This window comes from Anoplopoma fimbria, chromosome 20 (genome assembly GCF_027596085.1).
Source record: "Anoplopoma fimbria isolate UVic2021 breed Golden Eagle Sablefish chromosome 20, Afim_UVic_2022, whole genome shotgun sequence".
NCBI lineage: Eukaryota > Metazoa > Chordata > Actinopteri > Perciformes > Anoplopomatidae > Anoplopoma > Anoplopoma fimbria.
This window is the reverse complement of record NC_072468.1, coordinates 13,164,170-13,184,639: the sequence shown is the minus strand read 5'-3', so window position 1 is coordinate 13,184,639 and position 20,470 is coordinate 13,164,170. Positions and strand designations below refer to the sequence as shown.

Sequence of the window (20,470 nt, the reverse complement as noted above, 5' to 3'; positions counted from 1 at the left end):
CAAAGATCAAATCAAATACTTTAATAAGACGGAACACAATTAATAGATTGGTAAGTTTAACACTAAAGCAGAGCAACAAACAACACTTTAATTTAATCATTTCAAAAGTGTTGATTATTGTTGACAGATAACATTTTCATACTGTTACATGTCTTTGATTTAAAAGAGCTCAGTAATGCAGACGTGCATGTATGTGATATGTTTGTCTGCCCAGGTCATCATTTTTATCACACTGCTGTGAAAGATAAAAGTGAAATACCCTTTACTTAAACCCCTAATCTAATGTAATAATAAATGCGTTATTAAAAATGAATGTGTTACTGCAAGGAAAGGACCAGGAGAGGAGGAGTTAGTGTAGATCACTATGTATAGATACTAAACATTATGTATAGATACTGAACACTATGTATAGATACTGAACACTATGTATAGATACTGAACACTAGATACTGAACACTATGTATAGATACTGAACACCAGATACTGAACACTATGTATAGATACTGAACACTATGTATAGATACTGAACACTATGTATAGATACTGAACACCAGATACTGAACACTATGTATAGATACTGAAGGTGAAGCAGCCTCACCTGCTCTTGTAGTTGGTGTATCTCAGTATCTGTGTTCATTAAATGATCTTTCTTCAGTGAAGCAAATTTATTTTACCATATGAGCCATTTCTAAAACCAATGGATAAATTAAAAGTCAGTTTTCTACAAAAAATGGATAAGTGACAAGACTTTTGTCAGGGTTTGTAGTTGGTGTATCTCAGCTGTAGCAGCCTTCAAGTCTGTGCAGCAGCTCCTGGTTCTCAGCAAACCACTGCAGCTTCTTCTTCAGGGCCGACACGAGTCCTCCAAACGAAAAAATTAAAACCCCACTGTCCTCTATGTCTTACTGTCCACATGCAAACTTACGTTGATGAGTATAGGTGAGACGGTGTTGTTTGTACAGCAATAAGAGACTCCATGACAGCAACAGGAGACCAAAGACCTGGGGCTGAAGAATTCCAATATCTGTTACAACGGAGCTGCAATAGTGTGTCACTAATACTACAGTGATGTGTAAAGTGTGTCTGTGAATCATATAAGCCTCGCATAACTTTACACACAGTCCAGCTGGCTGCTACAGTGTTGACTGTTTGCTTTAATGATTTGTGGAAAAGGAGTAGTGCCACCTCAGCTCTCACTTTCTCCCAGTAGGGAGCTGTTTCTTTCTCTTTTTCCCATTTAAACAACTCTTCAGCCAGACAAATCAAAGCGTAAGCAGGCAGACCTGGGGCTGAAGAATTCCAATATCTGTTACAACGGGAGCTGCAATTCAGTGATGTAGGTAACCGGAGAACGTTCCTCTGAAGATGGCGTCTCCGTCCCAACATGCAACACGGCGTGATGTAACAACAAATTCCCCCAAATCATGAAATATGTGTACAAAAGTAAACTTCTTCACTAAACATTCACTAAGTTCCATGTTTGACGGATTTGTATTTAGAAAAATAAGTAGAACATTTCAGAGAATTTTTCAAAGCTGATTAGACAAAAAAAACATGGTATAAAAATGCATTAAATACAAGAGAATGATTGGTATCCAAAGAATTCACTCTTCATTGCTTTTTGTACGTACTTTTACAGAAAATAAATATTTAAACATATTTTACGTTTGTTCATATTTTCTGTCTTTGTCAGTTACATATTGAACAGCACACATTCTGGGTTACATTTCATTAGGTGATGATTGTTGGGGCTCAGAACTGGCAAGAGATAAATTATGAAAATGCTCAAAAGTGCGACTGATCCTGAATCTGTATCCTCAGTGAACACTTTCAAACACTGTATGAAGGGGATTTCTCACTGCATGTGCAAACGGTGAAGCCCTGACCAGATGTGATGGTTGTTGCCAAACAGTGTTACACATTTTTTGTGTACACACGAATCTATGATGTCCTGTGAAAGTGTTCAACCATACTGGTACAAGAACATCTGGTAGGTGTGCTCCGTATGGAAAGAGTATTAACCAGATTCTTTGTGTTTCCAAAGCTTCCTCAGTGGGTTGGGTTCAGTTGTCATGGAGATGGTTGAGTTGTCCTCCATCCATTTAGGAAGGCCCTGGCTGAACGTTTTGGACAGCTCCAGAGACACCAAGTAAGTGGACGAGGAATTATAACCTCCAGAAATGTTCTTACACCAGCAAATTTGAGCTTCTCTAACACTCCACCTCTCTGGTTATGGTTCATTTAAAGGGGAAATATTCACATTTTCATAATCCATCCATGTAATCCCTATTGACTAAGGCAGTCCAAAAATATAATAAACATGAACATCTCTTTCTCAAATCCAAAAACTAGAATGTTAATTCTCCAATGTGTGATGTCATCAAGTATAGCGTGGTACTGCTCCATAGACAATGCAGTGGGAAACATGTTCTAGACGACACTGGGCACCCAGAGAAATGTTCTGAGTATATGGGGACATTTCCCTACCATGGAATACAGCTCATATGGGTATAAACAAGTGAACAACACAAAATCAGCCAATCATTGTCTGTGGAGCAGCTTGATGACATCACCAGTTTGAGAAGAACTTCTCTGGTTTTTGGTTTCCTAGGCCATGGAAATAACAAATTAAACTGTTCTGTTGCAAGCTGCTGTTCAAAATCAACAATAAACAATCAAAAACCAGGAGGACGATAATTGCATGTCATCATCATATCTATTAAGGCCGGATCTTTTCCACTTGTCCTCTAAAATTCACAGACAGAGAAAGATGTCACTAGTGGTTGTCAAACCTTATGTACTGTATGATCGGTCATGTAAATGATAAATGATGATTGATTGCAGGAGTCAGATTAAAGAGTAGGAGCCAAGTGTTCAGACTGTTGCTACAGACAGAAGAACACTCCCCCCGCTCTGTGACAGCGTGTTACCGGGATCAGCTGATCTCTGTGTGTCTGTCAGCTTTACAAACAGTGTGAAGAGTGTGGATCCCAAAACCCCAAAGTTCACTCAGTTCCTGTGGCCCAGCAACAGATCCCTCTCTGGCTTCCCACTAGAGAATGACATAACATGAGAGGAAAGAAAAAAACATTCTGGTGATAGATTTTCTAAGTGTGATCTAAATAATGTTGTCTCCTCAAATCTTTTTGACATTAATGTCATTAATGAAACTTGTTTATTAGAAAACATAAATGCTTTTAGTACTGTTTAGGCCCAACTCCAACCGGTCCCTCCACCCTCTCTATTGGGTACCATCATTTACCAATTATTAGGGAGTGGGAGTGGAGTCCACTTCATCCCTCATTTAATAACATTTTTCAATGACAAATGCATCATGTCTACACAGATTGCTTTTAAAAACAGCGTGTTTGTATTTCCTGTATAAAAGATAAAAGCGCCTTCATGGTGGTGGGTGGAGTTCTGGGCTCTGTTCATTGGAAAGAGGAGGAGGTTCTGGGGGAAAGCGAGCTTTGGGATCCACACTGTGGTGCTGGGTCTGTATGAATACAGGAAGCTGCCGTAAGTTAGTCCAGTGTGCTGTAGTTCAGTCGACCAATCGCCAGCTGGCATGACGACAACTACAACCTGCTCCCAACAGTGTTTTAGTAGAACTAAATTTGAATGTTGCTATGAATGTGCTCACCCAAGTTATGGCTCTCTCTACGGTCATTGGTCAGTGAAACCAATAAATAGCGTTTGAAGTTCACATTTGCTTTATCCGTATTATTGTGATGCAGAAACGTAAGGAGAGCAAACATTTCAGCCGATGCCCTCCTCTCTATGCACGCTCAGTGGAAGTCACAGAACAAACTCCGTCATAGAAATAGAACACGCAGATCAGTTACAAGGAAATGTGGGATCACATTAAAAGTTTTCTAGTATACAAATAAAAGTTATGTTGACATTCACCAAAGGTGTGTTGGAGCTCTTACAGATGTGATGAATCCTCTGGTGAATGTGAGGCCTGCATGCTTTACATTCATGGGTGCTGCCTCTGCTGGTGCACTGCAGCATTGCTCTGCACATTCCTGCCAACTGTAGAATGGTGACATCATCATCAGCCATATCGGTGGGTGTGTGTGTGTGTGACCTCATGCATGTGCACGAGACACACAAGATAGGGACAAAAGACTCCAGAGGGAAACTTAAAGAAACACAACTAATAAAACAAATTGAAAAATGTGGATTTAAAATAGGATATAAATAGCTAGCTTTAAGTTTCATTTCAATATTTACATTTTTTTTTTTACTTAAGAAATGTATATATTTCAAAATCGGTTTTATTAACCTATTTTACCCACTTTCTGCTCTGTGTGTTCCAATTCTGACAGTTTGATTCATTGTAACTGTAGATGTGACCCTGCTCACCTGTTAGAGGAGTTATGATGAAAACCACTGAACCTGCACACTGAGGGAAGAATCTGATGAAATGTTGGTGCTTGTTACTTTTCTGTGTTACAAAAGAGTAAAGATATGATAAATGTGAACTTCAGAGTGGGAACCAGTTTCATCATATTTGTAGCAACTGAAGAATGACTAGATGTTATAATGAAAACAGCCTACGTTATAGACTACATCACAGACTTTATGCAAAAAAGAGAATGTCATATTTCCATGGAGTAGCACAAAACTAAACCGACTTAGCAAATTGGCCAAAATAAAAATAAGTAAAAACAAAAATCTCAGTTAATCGTTGATGTGAAAATGTTTCTAATGAGAATTCATGTTCTAAAAATATATATATTCATCATGTTATATATTTTTGTTGTTACACACCAAATTATTCCATTTTAGGAAACTTTTTTATAAGAACATTTTGTATCAAAAAAACGTTCTTGTTATTACACAAATTCAACAGATGTCTTTAAACCAAGAACAGAACCCTCCTTCCAATGCTTTATGTCATTACAACAAGAAACATATCATTTTATAACATGAAAAGGATGTAGTTGACATGAGAGAAGGTTCTGGTGTTTGTCATGTTGGCAGCAGGACTCTAGTTTTGGTTCAAGTCGTTTTTTTTTTCCCAGGATGGTATGTGATTAAAAAAGCACTGATGATTAAAGTGTGTGTGTGTTTGACAATATTCACAGTTGATTGGCACCATTTTTTTTTCAGCAGCTTCAGTTCTGAAAATGTCCCAGCTGCTAAAGCAGACAGACGTTTCTACTGCTCTCCCGTCTCTGGCTTGTTTCTGCTGGACTGGGAGTCCGTCCAGCCGGTCCAGCTGTCTCTTCTGACAGTCCGATCCTCCTCTGCCCCGCTGTGGCTGGGTGTCCGAACAACAAGGCACTGGTAGACACTGACGGTGAAGGAGGAGGGGGAGGGAAGGAGCGACAACCCCTCACCTCCAGGACCACGTCCACCACCTCCTCCAGCGTCCTGGTGTGCAATCAGCTGACATCTGCTGTCCAATGGCCGCTCAGGAGGAGGAGCGCCGCCTGCCGTCATGTCCTGCGTGGCTCTGGGTGTCAGCACCGAGAGGACGTGAGGTGGAGACCAGTCGGTCCAGAAGGAGACTAAGCGTGGATGTGCAACTTAAACATAAACACAACAAACACGTCTGTATCCCTGAAGATTGCTTGATGAGATTTGGCACACAGTGGCACTACATTATTGGGTGGGGCTGTGGGTGGGGGTGGGGGGTTTAACTGATCACAGTGTCCAGCAGTCTCCCTGGATCCACACTCCCTTTTGTAGATCCCTCACATTGTGAATACCTGTCACCAAACAACCAAAAGAGAATATTAATACAGAATAGACAAATGTAGAACAATCAAGATCAAAACTCCATTGGGGATGTTTGGGACACTTTACCAGAGCAAAGCAGCTTTAATCTGATGGATGCTCTGGACACGATCTGTTCACTTCAAACCACTCATCGATGCAGCTGAGGAAGGAAGCGAGGAAGAAGAGATGAGTGGCAGCAGAGTGAAACACAATGACACAGGAGTGCTCATCAACACCACCACATCTGGTGACATCTAGTGGTGACCACCCTTCACCACTAGATGTCACCACATCCCCCAAAACAAATAGAAGCTCAGTCAAATGAAGTGGATACCTTACAGTTTGTGTCCCTCTTTATTAGTTCACTGACAGTGATTTCTGTACCGCGTTGGTGTAAAAAAAGTAAAGCAAGAGAAGGAAACAAAGTGCTGCAGAGCTTCTTACCCTTTATGGTAGATGCAGAGGCAGGGCAGCCGAGCGATGGTGTCTCCCTGCACCAGCTCCTCCAGGCAGATTGCACATTCTCCTGCATCCTTGGTCAGGACGTCCTCTGTAAGACAACAGACACATCACACCACCGGTGTCAGCCAAGACTGTAGGGCCCCTTCATAAAAAAACACTTCTGCTATCCACACTGTTACCTAAAAGCACAGGAGATCAGAATATCAGCTGGCAGTTTTTTATTAGCACGACCGTTGACAGAAGAGGCTTCATTAATTAATTAAATTAATTTATTAGTTAATTAATGTGCATCGTCCCTTCTTAAATGAAATACACATAAACATCTGATCTTCATTTGTCTTAATCCATCTTTCATTTTTTTTTAGTTTTGTTTGTGCTTCTATTTATTATCATTTACAATTTTTTTTCTACAGGGGTATAATGTTTAAAAGTCACTGCTCTACTCTATTAACTGATATTGTCAATTTTGGTAGTGAAAGTTATTTTTTGTACAAGACTTGTAATTTATTCCTTAACCAAAGGGATCTTTGTGCTATTTATTTTTCAAAATTGTAAATATATAAAAAGTGACAATAGTTATTTGACACTATATGAATGCTCTGAATCCCGTATATAGACCCTTTAAAACATAATATTTTCTCTGAGGGTGGAGGTCGAGAAAAGCCCACAAGGTCATTGAAATGAAAACAGTTTATTGAACGCAGGAATTGATTCTAATCTTCCAACTAGATCACGATGTCTTCTGTGCAAAGTTCACATCTGGTTCTGTGGTTGTTGTTGGGGAAAGCTCAAGTGTTCCTCTGGTGACTATGAATATGCACAGGAAAAGTCACGGCAATCTGTTGTCGACAGCCATGGCTCTTTGTGCAAAAGCAACTCAGAATTCCACTTATGCAACTCAAGCAGCCATGATTTGTACAATAGTTAGAATAAAAATATGTGCAATACACTGTACAATACTACAGTTATTCTATCTGTATATATACAGTACCAGTCAAAAGTGTGGACACACCTTCTCATTCAACTACTTTGAAGAATCTAAAATATAAAACATATTCTGGTTTGTTGAGCATTTGTTTGTTTACCACATAATTCCATATGTGTTCCTTCATAGTTTGGATGTCTTCAATATTAATCTACAATGTAGGAAAAAAATGGAAAAAAATAAAGAAAACCATTGAATGAGAAGGTGTGTCCAAACTTTTGACTGGTACTGTAATATTTTAGTTATTGTGGATTATTTTACTTATTTTATATTCTTTACTGTGTTATTACTTTTTTTTTTTTTTAACTATGTCTTTTGTTTGCACTATCCTCTCTCCTGCAAATGTACCCGCTGCAGGACTAATAAAGGATTATCTTATCTTATCTTAAAAATGTTTAGAACAAGATAAGTTTGTAATGCAAAGTAATACAATATACATATATACATGCATAACTTTATAGTGTTATAAAGAATATATGTGCAGCATACCAGGCTGTTCTCATACACTGCTCTAACTCTACCTATGAAAAGTCAGGTGATGTTTTATGAAGAGCAACAAAATCCCCATCGGGAGGGAGGCAGGGTGGATTGAGAGACTTTTACCAAGGACACCGTTCATGTCCACTGTGGAACCAAAAGTCAGCTTCCACACACACAGTATGTGTGTATATTAACCCATGGACACAGTATACAGTAATAATACAGTACTGTGACATCATTCAATAAAAAGAATACTATGATTGATGATATAGCATAAAGTATATAAAACAATATACGTGTGTGTGTGTGTGTGTGTGTGTGTGTGTGTGTGTGTGTGTGTGTGTGTGTGTGTGTGTGTGTGTGTGTGTGTGAACACTCATATTTTCCTGCTATACATAGCATTGGTCTAAAGTGGAAGTCAGAGTGTGCACCATTAAACCCATCACCTGCAGCAAAACACACAGTCATTAGAACTGGCCTTATATAACAGTGGATTAACCCACATAGGCCCAGAAAAGCTAGTTATTATGGGCTGCAGCACATGGCATCCAGCTCAGCTGAGGGGAAAACATCTTCAACGACCCGACATGCCGTCTCATTCATTCACAGTCAGAGACAGACAGACTGAGAGAACAATAATACTGATGTATGCTGCAGATACTGGCTTTGTTATAAGTGTTTGCTTTGCCAGCTGGGCATTATTGTCTCTTCCCCCAACAGTAGCTACACTCACTGGAGGACGCGCTGAGACAGGAGGCATGTCTGTGGGTTCACATGCAGTGACACGGGCACAAAATTACTTTTTCTAAGAACAGCTGGCCAATAAGTCCAATATTTGAGTGACGAGGAACCGTATGTTATTTGTTCTTGTCATTAATATTTTCAGCAGGCGGTCAGCTGGCTTGGCCTAAGAGAGTGTGTAGAGTGTTCTGCCAGAAAAACTTCAGCGTTTGTGCCCAGTGAGCAACTTTCATTGGAATGAACAGGGCGCCATCTTGTTATATGTGTTTGATAGCCAGGAGTTAGCTTAGCATAAGGACTGAAAGCAAGGAGAGGTGGGGTCGCTGTGTTTTTGAGCCATGCTATCCGTTTCCAGTATTTTTGCTAAGCTAGGCTAACCAACTTCTCAGTCATAGAAGTTGAGGTGGTTCTATGCTCCAAATGTGATAGAAATGTAGTGGACACAGTAATGTGGGCTTGTTTATAGCCATAAGTTGCTCTCCCAGTGTCCACTTGGCTTTTCACCCAACTATTTTAGCGTTTTTTTCTGCATTATGTCTGACATTTTCATAGCTTCCTCTTGGATGAATGCTTATGATGAGACAGCTTGTCGCTTTGTATGCCATTGAGGCCAAGAAATGTCCCAAACATTGCAAAATAAGAAAATATGTTAAAGTCAGAGGTCAGGGTCTCTGCAGATCCAGACACCACCACACAAGTCTGTCAGAAGTGATGATTGAGAGGGATTATATTTTTATGAGTCTACACATTGTTTATAAGAAAACCCTGCTCACTCTGCCTTTAAAGAGATGCCAAACCTTTTAGTTTCACTTCCATGTTGACGGTATGAAGGCTCTTTAAGCTGTTGCAGTTTTTTTAGAATTACTGTGTAATAATGGTACAATCTATCATTAAATACTGCCACAGAATGTCACGTGTCTCTGTATTCAGCCTGACAATTGAAAAAACAACAATTTTCAACCCTGATGAATAGCCAGACAAACAGGCAGCAGTTTAAAAATATCTTGTTGACCTCTTTAATGACCCCAGCAGGAAGGATCAGGGATCAGCAAAGAGCAGCTTTTACAGCGGCGGGTTGATCTCTGAGCTGTAGTTTCTCTGTCTATGGGGTTAACTAGAATGAACAACTCGGCTCTGACAGAGTCATCTGTCTGTTTCACAGCAGGTTGTAAATCTGAAACAGGGTCATGAAAAACCTCATGCTGCAGAATGCAGCTCTATGGAAACACACACAGACAGGGGTAGCTGTGATGTCATGTACACACGACAGCTGCTGTGTGTGTGTGTCTATACGGTGGATATATTTAGGGACCACAGGTTTGTGTGTGTGTGTGTAAATAAACAGTGCTACAAGGCCAAACCACAGGTCATATTGACATGAGGGGTGGGCAATTTTCACCTGTATCATTTCCTGTTTCTGCTGTGCTGCTTTACAGCAGTGCCATTCTGACTGGCTGTGTCAATCATCAACAAATGATGTCATTGTCAGGTTGTATGAGGTCTTGGGTGGCAAAATACTATCAGTTCTGTCCTATTACAATGGCAGTTAATACTTGACATGTAAAACATATAACATTAGCCAAGTAAAAACATGACTAAATAGCAAGCAATAAAAGACTAGACTGTTGATACATTACACAAGCTGAAGAAAGAGAGAGTGTGTGTGTGTGTGTGTGTGTGTGTGTGTGTGTGTGTGTGTGTGTGTGTGTGTGTGTGTGTGTGTGTGTGTGTGTGTGTGTGTGTGTGTGTGTGTGTGTGTGTGTGTATGTGTTATAGTGGAGGGCAGTCCTTGCATGACTAAAAGCAAACAACTGAGAGGAACATAAACATGCTGATTACAGTCCTTCAGGGTCATATGAGTCAATGTGTGTGTGTGTGTGTGTGTGTGTGTGTGTGTGTGTGTGTGTGTGTGTGTGTGTGTGTGTGTGTGTGTGTGTGTGGGTGTGGGTGTGGGTGTGGGTGTGTGTGTTAAGTATGCAGGCAGACAGCAGGAAGGCCTGGGCGGCTGATTATCTTATTAGAATGGCCACAAAAACCACAGAGCAGCTGTGATCTCTGGGCTCAGAGACCATGATGTGGGGACACAAGCACATCCACACTGCTGAACAAGTTTACATGAACTGTGTTGTTTGTTGACCCTCGTCTTTACACCACATCCCCCTATTTAAAGACAGTTTGAAGGGCTCAGTTTCATCAGGAGACATGTATATATAGCAAGGTCAAAAGACACGTTGCAGGGCAAAAAAGAGCTCTGCACACTGTTAGGGTCCAAATGGTTTAGAACTCTTTCACTGGTTCGGCAACGTTTTGATCTGCAAAGATCAAAACGTGGGACCGGATGCTGTGGTACCGTCTGTCAGACAGCAGCAGGCAGAATAGTTTGTGGCTTTGGTGGTTGGAGTCTCTAAAAACCCTGAGGACCTCTCTTCCTAGAGGTCCTTCATGGATGGCAGCTCAGTCCTGGTGAGGTGCTCCCTAGTTTTCACCACCCCTTTGTAGAGCCTTAAAGAATATTTAAACAATGCTCGAATATCTACAGCCATGTAGTAGGATGGAGACTGTTGGTATAAGTCGCCGTGTATCTCAAGTGGCACTGTCTATCTATACGATGGTGATTGGTTCGGTTTAAAAAAATTAAAACAAGCACGTAATCTTTTTCTCCCTATAGCAGAATGATAATGTGTGGAGTCAGACCTTTCTTCAGCACTGACAGCGCTTTGGAGAAAGATCTGGCTATGTGAGACTAGCAGCCATGCTAGCAACTCTGTGAAATTGTACTGAGCTAAATGCTTGCACATGTTAATTTATCATGTTAGCACGCTAACATTTGCTAATTAGTGCTAAACATTAATTACAGCAGAAGATGTCATTGATTTTGCTGGTAACTGGACATAATGATATTGAATCATCAATCAACTACTACCATTCAGTCTGAGGGGAGCATGCCTAGAATTGTGAATTTTATTGCTCAGTATATGAGGCCCATTGGTGTCGTGTTTAATAAAGATAATTTCCCCTGAATTGCCTTTTGTGTTTAATTGCCTTCTTGTGCCCTAAGCCCTACAATCAACTACTACCATTCAGTCTGAGGGGAGCATGCCTAGCCCTAACCTTGTGTATGCAAGAGAAGTGCTGGCTCTGTTATCTCTATTGTTAAGTACCACGGATTCGCAGCAAGCGGAGGTGGACAAAGACAGAGCAGTAGATTAAAGGAAGGATTCCAAATTAGGGCGGCTTTATTTTAGGCGATCCATTAAAATACACCCACATTGGCCCCGCTATTAATCCTTAGGATGGTTTAGGGACATCTCCTCTAAAAAGATAAGTATTCTTCCTCTGGGGACCAAGAATGTCTCACCCAAATGTCATGGGAACTTGGCCAGTTGTTGGGATATCAGTAAGACTTGTGGGGCATAAAGTCTTCCATACATTCCAGGACACAAGAGGATGGAAAAGAACTTAGATATCCGAGAGGATCTAAGAAGCTGAAATGGAACTGTGGAGGGAAGTGTGTATAAGTAAGCTGAAATATCATTAGATGTGGGTTTATTTATGTACAGAGCACAAAGCACCGGGTCATATTGCAGAGTGGAAAAAACAACATACGTACATTTTCTCAAATACAGACATGCCATGGACACACCAGAGATGCAGTCGTCTGCTGTACTATGTTTGATTTACTTGATGGTTTCCGATCAAGATAAGGGTTCCACGGCTGTCATGTTTCTACACAGACACAGGGAGTAAAAGTAGGACATCTCTGCTGAGAGAACACAGGATGAGGTGATCTGTAATCCTAAAACAGATATAATCCCCAGAAGTCCCCTCAGATTCATACAAAAGATATAATTTATTTATTTATGGTCTCTGTCTCATCTAATCTATCAACGCTGTGTGTGTGTGTGTGTGTGTGTGTGTGTGTGTGTGTGTGTGTGTGTGTGTGTGTGTGTGTGTGTGTGTGTGTGTGTGTGTGTGTGTGTGTGTGTGTGTGTACTGATAAAAAAAACAACCTACTGAGCCACATTGTGAGTTGTAGTGATGAAATTCACATTTGGATCAGCTTTCATTTTTTCACAAAGATTTTTGGTCTGATTTTTAATCCAGCCCTCAATGGGTTAATTCATTTTGTTTCTATTGAAACGTCATAGGCAGCCAGATGACCCTTTTTTGTTTACACAAAATATACAGACATTGTAAGACGTTTGAAACAGTTCATGTAGCCAGGCATTGGCGTGCCGCTGACACTGAACCGTTGATGAACGATTCAATGATGCTAATCGACTATTCTGTGAAACCCCTGCTAAGTGTAACTGATACACCAGACCATGTTTAGAGTGAGCAGAGAGGTTAACTAAAGAAAACCCACAGAGCAGAAGGATGGAAATTTCCCCCAGTCACATTAACCCTCCCTGTGATATCATTAAATAAGAGCATAACAGATCATTGATAAGTAAAGCAGCCACTGTGTTAGTCTACAGTGTTGGAAACATTAGAGAAAGATTACACAAGAATTCACATGGAAGCAGACTGCAATCAGAGGACCAAGTTACATAACCACAGAGCTGTGATTGTTTATTTCATGAGGATGTTAGTCATTTTTTGAACACTTATGATCATCTCGAGGATAATAATAAGCCTGTTGGAAGAAGGAAGGTGTCATATTAACACAGCCTGCATTTCATCTTTTTGTGACAATTTATTATATTTCTATTACCATTGATTTTATCAAATATTAGCTAAAATGTAATAAGTTTTGGTTCATTCTGTTTAAAAGAAAGAATAGAACTTTAGGTCACCTTAAGTAATGAGGAAAAAATGTACATTTACATTTTGTACTAACTTGTCATTTGCAAGGGCTTTCATAATTTCAAGTGTTTATAGTAAAAATAAATGTTATTTCTTAGATTTCTATTAGTTTTTATGTTATCTTATATTATCTTATATCAAAGCAAGTTATTTTTTCATAATGGTTTAATTTGCTCACTGACTGATCTACAGCTACACAGTTTTGCTTTGGTCCCTGATTTATATGATATTGGTGAAGTTCAACAGGAGAGAGAGTAGAGTCCTACCGTTATACGTTACTCTGGGTTTGGTTAAACACAGGACCAGGTGGAGATCCATCTCATCTGAGGACACAAACTTTGAGCACACAGGGCACTTGAAGCCTGGAAGAAAGAAAGACAACACACAAACAATATGTTAGAAGAATGATACGCTGAGTGGACAGGTGGAAGGTTGAACATGAGGGAAACGTCCTCTTCCCTAAGTTCTCAGGTTGATTCTTTTCTCTGCAGCACCATGTGTCCTGGTGTTTAAGGACCGTTTGTCCTGTACTTCTGTTTCTATCTAGCCTCAGTAGCTATTGATGCAAACTCCACAGTTGTATTTACTTAGCATGAATTTATTGCAAAACAAATAGGAAACATAAACATCACTATCTGTGGATTTTACCCAAGAAAGCGTTTGACACAACTGTAACCAGCAGCTAATGTTACTGTATAGGATTACCTTTATTAATAGTGATAATCAGAAAACCAGACATGTATTTAGCTTAGAATGAGCCTGTATATCATTATGTTATAGTCCTTAAGATTTTCAATACTATATTTCTATACTACCCTTTAATGTCTTCATAGTCTGCAGAGTCTGACGTTACCACACAGGATTCAAATGGTGTCCATTGTGGTTTTAAAGTCATCTGTCAGATTGTCCAATATTACATTATTGTCACGCAGAGATCTCTACAACAAATATTTAAAACCGTTACAAAGCAACAGTTGCCCTCAATTGAAGTTTGCAGTGGCCTATGAACAGTTTTTGAGACATCTTTTGTGTTTTGACTAGTACTATTTGGCCAGTAGGCGACTTAGTAACAAGGCTGGCAGACAGGTAGAGTACAGCGGCCTGCTGCTGTTCAAACCAGGTTGATGAGAGTGAAGTGGCTGGAAAACCAAAACAGTAAGCTGAGATGTTTGAACCACCCGCAGAGAACTGTACCGTTATATTCCTCTATGGTTCAGTCTTCAAGTACCTTATTCTACATTAAATGAACAATGTGAGCTTTAAGGTTTCTAACTTAGTAACAGCTTTCACCATATTGGCATCACTTTGATTTGTTTACCTATGTTTGTAAAAAGTACCTGAAACTATACAAGTCTCCTGAAGCGTCACAGCCAGCCAGATGACCCTTTTTTGTTCACATTAAAAAAGTGTTTCATATGAACTACAAGAGAGAGTATGAATAGGAATGACACCAGCGTTCACAGCTAAGAAGAAATCAGTGATGAGCAGATGTATTTTCATGAAAGGTCACTGATAATTTAAAAGATGGTCCAAACATCATCCTCCCTTAAAGCCTCCAGTTACACTGCTGGTTGTAATTATCTTTTCATTTCAGTTTCCATTTAAAATCATGTTGTCATAATCTCACACAGGACAGTTTCCACTGACACCAGCAGGCCCTTTGTCAAAGATCACCTTCATAGCAACCCTTATCTATCAGCTGCTGTCATACATCTGTGCAGAACGTCACATACCACTGACAGGTGATGGACATGTTCTGTGTGATGTACGTTTATGTGGAGCTTCCTATGATCTATCCACACGCTGTGACACTGATGGGATGAGTAGATTAGTGTGGCCAGAAGCTCGTCTGACCTATTTAAGTGAATCACTACGTGCACATGCTCACACAGGACGCCACCACTCATGATCTGGCCAACCCATCAGCGGACAGTTCGGGGTGTTTTGTCTAGGTGTATCTATTTTAAATAGAGAGGAGGATGAATTCCTGCTCTGCACGACTCCACCAGTCATTGTGTGAGGCTGTGATGTCTCATCCAGGTTAACTGTGAGGTGAAATGCCTTTTTTTTTTTTTTTTTTTTTTTTTTTTTTTTTTTTTTTTTACATGCTCTTAATGGCATTAAACCTCTGTCCTCTAAGTATATTTCTCCTAAAATCACAAACATACGATGGAATAATTGATTTATTTTTAAAGTATACTGCTGTGGTGGGATTCATATCCACAGACTTGATTCAAACAAACTGAATTAAGACGACAACGTAGCCTGAGACATCTGTTGCCTTGAGGCACAAATACGGAAGGTTGCAAATTTCCAAAACAACACTGACAAAAGATGGAAATGTTTGGATGATTAGGCAATGTAACATTTCATTTTGATTTCTTTCTCTTCGTGCAAACAAAAACAAAAAGCCGCAAAACAAACAAATAAAACCCCCTTCAACCTCTTCACTTCCTGCTCTGAGAGTGGCATGGGGACCCAAACGGTTTCAGTAAGGAGAGGAAGAACAAAAGAGGAAGTATGCCATAAGTGTGGCACAAGATAAGCTCAGAATACCAGTTTGGATGATTGTTATGGTTTTGTTTCAGATACTTCTTCATTTGGCTGGGAATAAGGTCGAAAGAGTTAAAGTTTGAAAACATACAACGCTGTGCTAGAGACCTGTAGAGTCATTTTCTCATAGACTTCTATACAACCAGAGGAGTCGCCCCCTGATGGAAATTAGAGAGAATGTAGTTTTAACACTTGTGGATTGGCTTCTCAAACAGACATGTTAGCAGCTCTGGTAGGCGAGAACTATATTTAGGCTGCTTTCACTTCTGAATTGGTTCATCTGGTCTGGACCCAGGGAAAAACTGATACATTGTAGCATTTTAGTTCTGGTTAGGTTCCTGTTCACACTGATGTTTAACAAATGAACCAAGAGGAATAAACAGAGTTATACAGACTGACAAATTCTGGTGACAGAGATAAGTTTATGCACTTCAATGCTTCTTATGTGTGTATGTATGTTATTTGGTGTCACAAAGAGCTCACGAAGAAATAACTGATCACAAGCATTATTAGTATTATTAGACAAGTAATGAATAAGGACTAAAATGTAGAGGTAGGATTGTACAAAAGCCCCATGCACGCTTCCAGATGACAGGTGTAAAAGTCGGGGAGCTTTGGCCTTTTTAATCAGGCTAAATACCTGCGCTGACGTGCTTATGTACATGGCCATATACAAATCAATAATGAGATCGCCACCAGAACACATTTTATGATCAGATTATTAGTAGTTTAGCTTTTGAAATAATTCTAAAATGAAATATCTGCCATCATAAAATCCTGCGGTGGATTTGTTTGCTTTCACAAACAAACCGCACCAGAATCTGCTTGGATGCAGACCGAGACAAACTTTTCAAGCGGTCTTGGTTGGGTTGTTTGGTCCACACCAGGGTTTGATTGACAGCCTTCACACCAGTTTTGTTTTACTTTGACTAAACCAAACATGTGAGGCGTGATCACACCCTGAAGCACAGCTGTTTGTTGAGCTGTCATGTTGATATCTAGCATGTACACGGTCTAAATTTATAATCCCTCAACTCAACGAACGGAAGTTAAAATATACATTAGCAAAAACAATAAATGAGGTAATCCATCGTTGGTGAGTTGCTGAAATATATATATCACAAAAAAAACTCATCACTTCAACACATACGTTGATTAACCACATTTTGTTTTCCATTAACTGGTGACAGCATGCAACGTACGGCCATCAATATGTAGCGTATCAATAGATCAGATTAAAGGATCAATAACAGATCAGCCTCAAAGAAGAAAATGAGGAGCAGGAGGAAGTACATTTAAAAGACAAATTACTGAGAAGTGGGGTTTCACAGACAAGGAAGGTGAGGACAGACTAGCAACACTCATACAATGAGTTAACATGTTTTTAATGACATCATATCTTATGCAGTTTTATGGACGGTACGTTTTTTTCAGTATACCAGCTAGCAGATAGACCACAAAGATGAATTTGGGACCCTGAGCAGGGATAATGTTTACATCTAATTTAGTGTGATAGCAAGCTTGCAAATTAGCCTCAAACTCATGGTACAGCTGAGGCTGATGGGGAAGTATTGGACAGACGAATAGTTTGACCTGACGATGGTGCCTGTTGAAAGGGATTAGAGTTTTTAATTCATCCTGAGGGGGACATGTAACTGTTTGTCCCAAATGTAACCCCAATCCATTCAATAGTTCTCAAACTTTTTCAGGATAAATCAAAGTGTCAACATCATGGTGGCCCAAGAGACAAACTCAAGGGATTAAAAAAGTCATTAGGATTAATCCTCTTGGGACTTGAATAGCAAATGTGATGCCAATCCATCAAACAGTTGTTGGATCTTTCAGTCTGGACCAAAGTGGTGGACCGACTGACAGACAAGACATCACCAGCTATTTGAAAACCACACTTAAAAACCGATCCAAGATAGATTCAGCCTGTTGTCGATAGCTGGTGTATTTGTCCCATCATCCAAGCCAAGAGAAAATCACAAGGACAGGCTGGAGGGACTTTGTCACACGGTTGGCCTTGGAATTCCTAACTCCAGCCCAACTCCACACAAAGGTTAGGTTTATGGCCCGGCTGTTGAAAAGTTAGAGTCCAGGTCACTATGCCAAAAGGCAGGTTATAACTCAGTTCTCTGTGATCTGATCTTTTTTTTTTTTTTTAATGCATTTTCTTCCTTGTTTGGAAAAACACTGTCCTCACACTGAGTGATAATTTCCATAACTTTTCAAAGATAACAACATCCATCCATCCATAACCTGCTTATCCAGTTAAGGGTCACAGGGGTGCTGGAGCCTATCTCAGCTGTCAATGGGCGAAGGCAGCGTACACCCTGGACAGGTCACCAGTCTGTCACAGGGCTGACATATAGAGACAGACAACCATTCACCCTCACATCCACACCTACGGGCAATTTAGAGTCTTCAATGCACCTAAGCTGCATGTCTTTGGACTGTGGGAGGAAGCCGGAGAACCTGGAGAGAACCCACGCTGACACGGGGAGAACATGCAAACTCCACACAGGAGGTTGTCCAGCCCGGGAATTGAACCCGGGCCCCTCTTGCTGTGAGGCGACAGTGCTAACCACTACACCACCGTGCAGCCCAAGATAACAACAGATTAACACAAAACTGGAATGAAACCAAAGACAAGTCAAAGCTAATTTATCTACACACAGTGTTTGCCAGAATTCTTTTTACTTAAGGAAACTTACAGCCACTGCAGTGGTCCTAAAATCAATACTGTTCTCCTGCATCGTGTTCTCTGTGCTGACAAAGACCAACCACAGAGTTGAAGTTCTCCTGAACGAGCTGTAAGCAAGCCAACAGTTTAACACACTGTTAAACAGCATTCTTCAGAGTTTGGACTTTATTAGCACCGTATCACTGTTCCCCATCTAATCTGCTGTTTGGAGAGCTTCCCAGAGTGCCCTGTTCACATTCTGCTGCCCTCAACTCAACCTGAATCAGCACATCCTGGACTCCATGCTATTAAATGGGATTTATAAATCGTCATATTATTGATCAGTTCACTGACCAAAGACAAGCCTGGCTGCACCCCAACACTTAATACAAAGGCAGGCAAATTGTCTCGTTTAGAATTGCCTGGGATTGTGTAAGGGTGGGTCGCCTCCTCTCTTTGTCTTTGTGCGGTGCTGCTCTCTACCATGTGATCAGACTAGGGACGCCCCAATACCACTTTTTTTTCAGACCAAGTACATTTGGGTACCTGCTGAAACCGAGTACCCATATGAGTACTTACTAATACCATCACAGTTCTACAGTGACTTTGAAAGATGTTCCTAACTCTCTGACTGTAACAAATGAAATATACAACATGATGCTGTTGCTAACATTTGGTAATTGTGTTTTCCTCAAAACAAAGCATAGCTTGCAGTAGGGATGTTAATAACTGAACATTTAACTCACAAAAAGTATTTTCTGATTGGTGCTACAGTTAAAAGAATTATCAAAAATGTGAAAAAAAACAGGCAAACAGCTGGTCCACCTTAAAGATCAGCCCAACTTAAGTGAGCATTGTTGTCTTAAGTGAGCTTTTAAAATATCCACCATGAATAGCAAATTGATAGTTCATTTAACTATAGTTTATAGTTATTTTACTATTGACAATGAAATGATAATTAATAATTCTTAATTAATTTTGAGGAATGTTATAATTTATGTTATTTTTACAAGTTAATTGGTGCACTCATTATAACATTTTATAAATAATATTTAGTATGTTCTAATGATAGACCAGATTATTTGCGAACCTTTTGACATCTATAAACATTCCATAGACAGATGGACCAGATATCTGTAACACTGTGGTAATGGTTAATAGCCGGTTTACTAATCATTTGGTAATCATTAACAAATACTTTATATGGTTTATACAATGTTATGTGTGCAAGAATAAAACTTACAAACTGATCATTTCATAACACATATTAATTCATAAATTATCGCATTATGATGATTATGATGCAATTTTTAACAGTAAAATAACTATCAATCGGCCACGTATTAATGATGGAGATTATAAAGTGTTACCTGTGTTATTTATGGTGCTGTTAGAATTCTGCTAGACCGCCCCGTTATTACAAGTAGGTTTTTGTGTGCGACAAGCGGATGAGTGAAAGAGTGAAATTGTTGTTTCTGAAAGACTGACACCAAAATAATAGTCTATGGATAAAAACTGTATACTTCATTCAACAAAACAATTATCGCAATATGAAGCTCTAGCGTAAGTTCAGACAGGAAGACAATACTCACGTATGCTTAGTCTTGTAGTTTATTTCTCACACATCTGCCATTCTCTCCTCACGCATGCTCACTCATGATTTCCTCGCTGTCATTGTTTGGGGGTGTCAATCATGATCACAATCAGCTGGTCTCCTCAATCCAATAGCACAGGGACACAATTACATCATTAGCCTATCATCCTGCTGCTGTCTATTTTAAATACGATTGTCTCTCTACCTTGTAGTTTGTTTTGGGACTTTAAACTCAAATACACTGAAGTTGTATTACGATGTATGGTTTAATTTTCACAAAGTGAAGGGAAACCTTCACTTTGACATGTTCAGAAGTTATCCACATCAGCGCAGCTCATAAAGTCCATAAACAGGATCACGCTGGCCTCATTCAAGCAATGCGCTGGTGATTGATGACCTCGTCTCAACCGCAAGCATGCTCAGCTGGCAAAAC

At 39.9% G+C, this 20,470-nt stretch overlaps 1 protein-coding gene across 1 annotated transcript in view; it reads right to left on the bottom strand.

The window, feature by feature from the left end:
- Window positions 1-4,564: 4,564 nt before the first annotated feature.
- Window positions 4,565-20,470, bottom strand: part of znrf2b (zinc and ring finger 2b) — a 31,236-nt gene continuing 15,330 nt past the window's right edge. Inside the window, 4 exon segments of the mRNA XM_054622155.1 lie at window positions 4,565-5,720; window positions 5,818-5,890; window positions 6,175-6,280; window positions 13,471-13,566. Of these exon segments, the coding sequence (XP_054478130.1) occupies window positions 5,833-5,890; window positions 6,175-6,280; window positions 13,471-13,566 (260 nt within the window). The 3' untranslated portion in view covers window positions 4,565-5,720; window positions 5,818-5,832.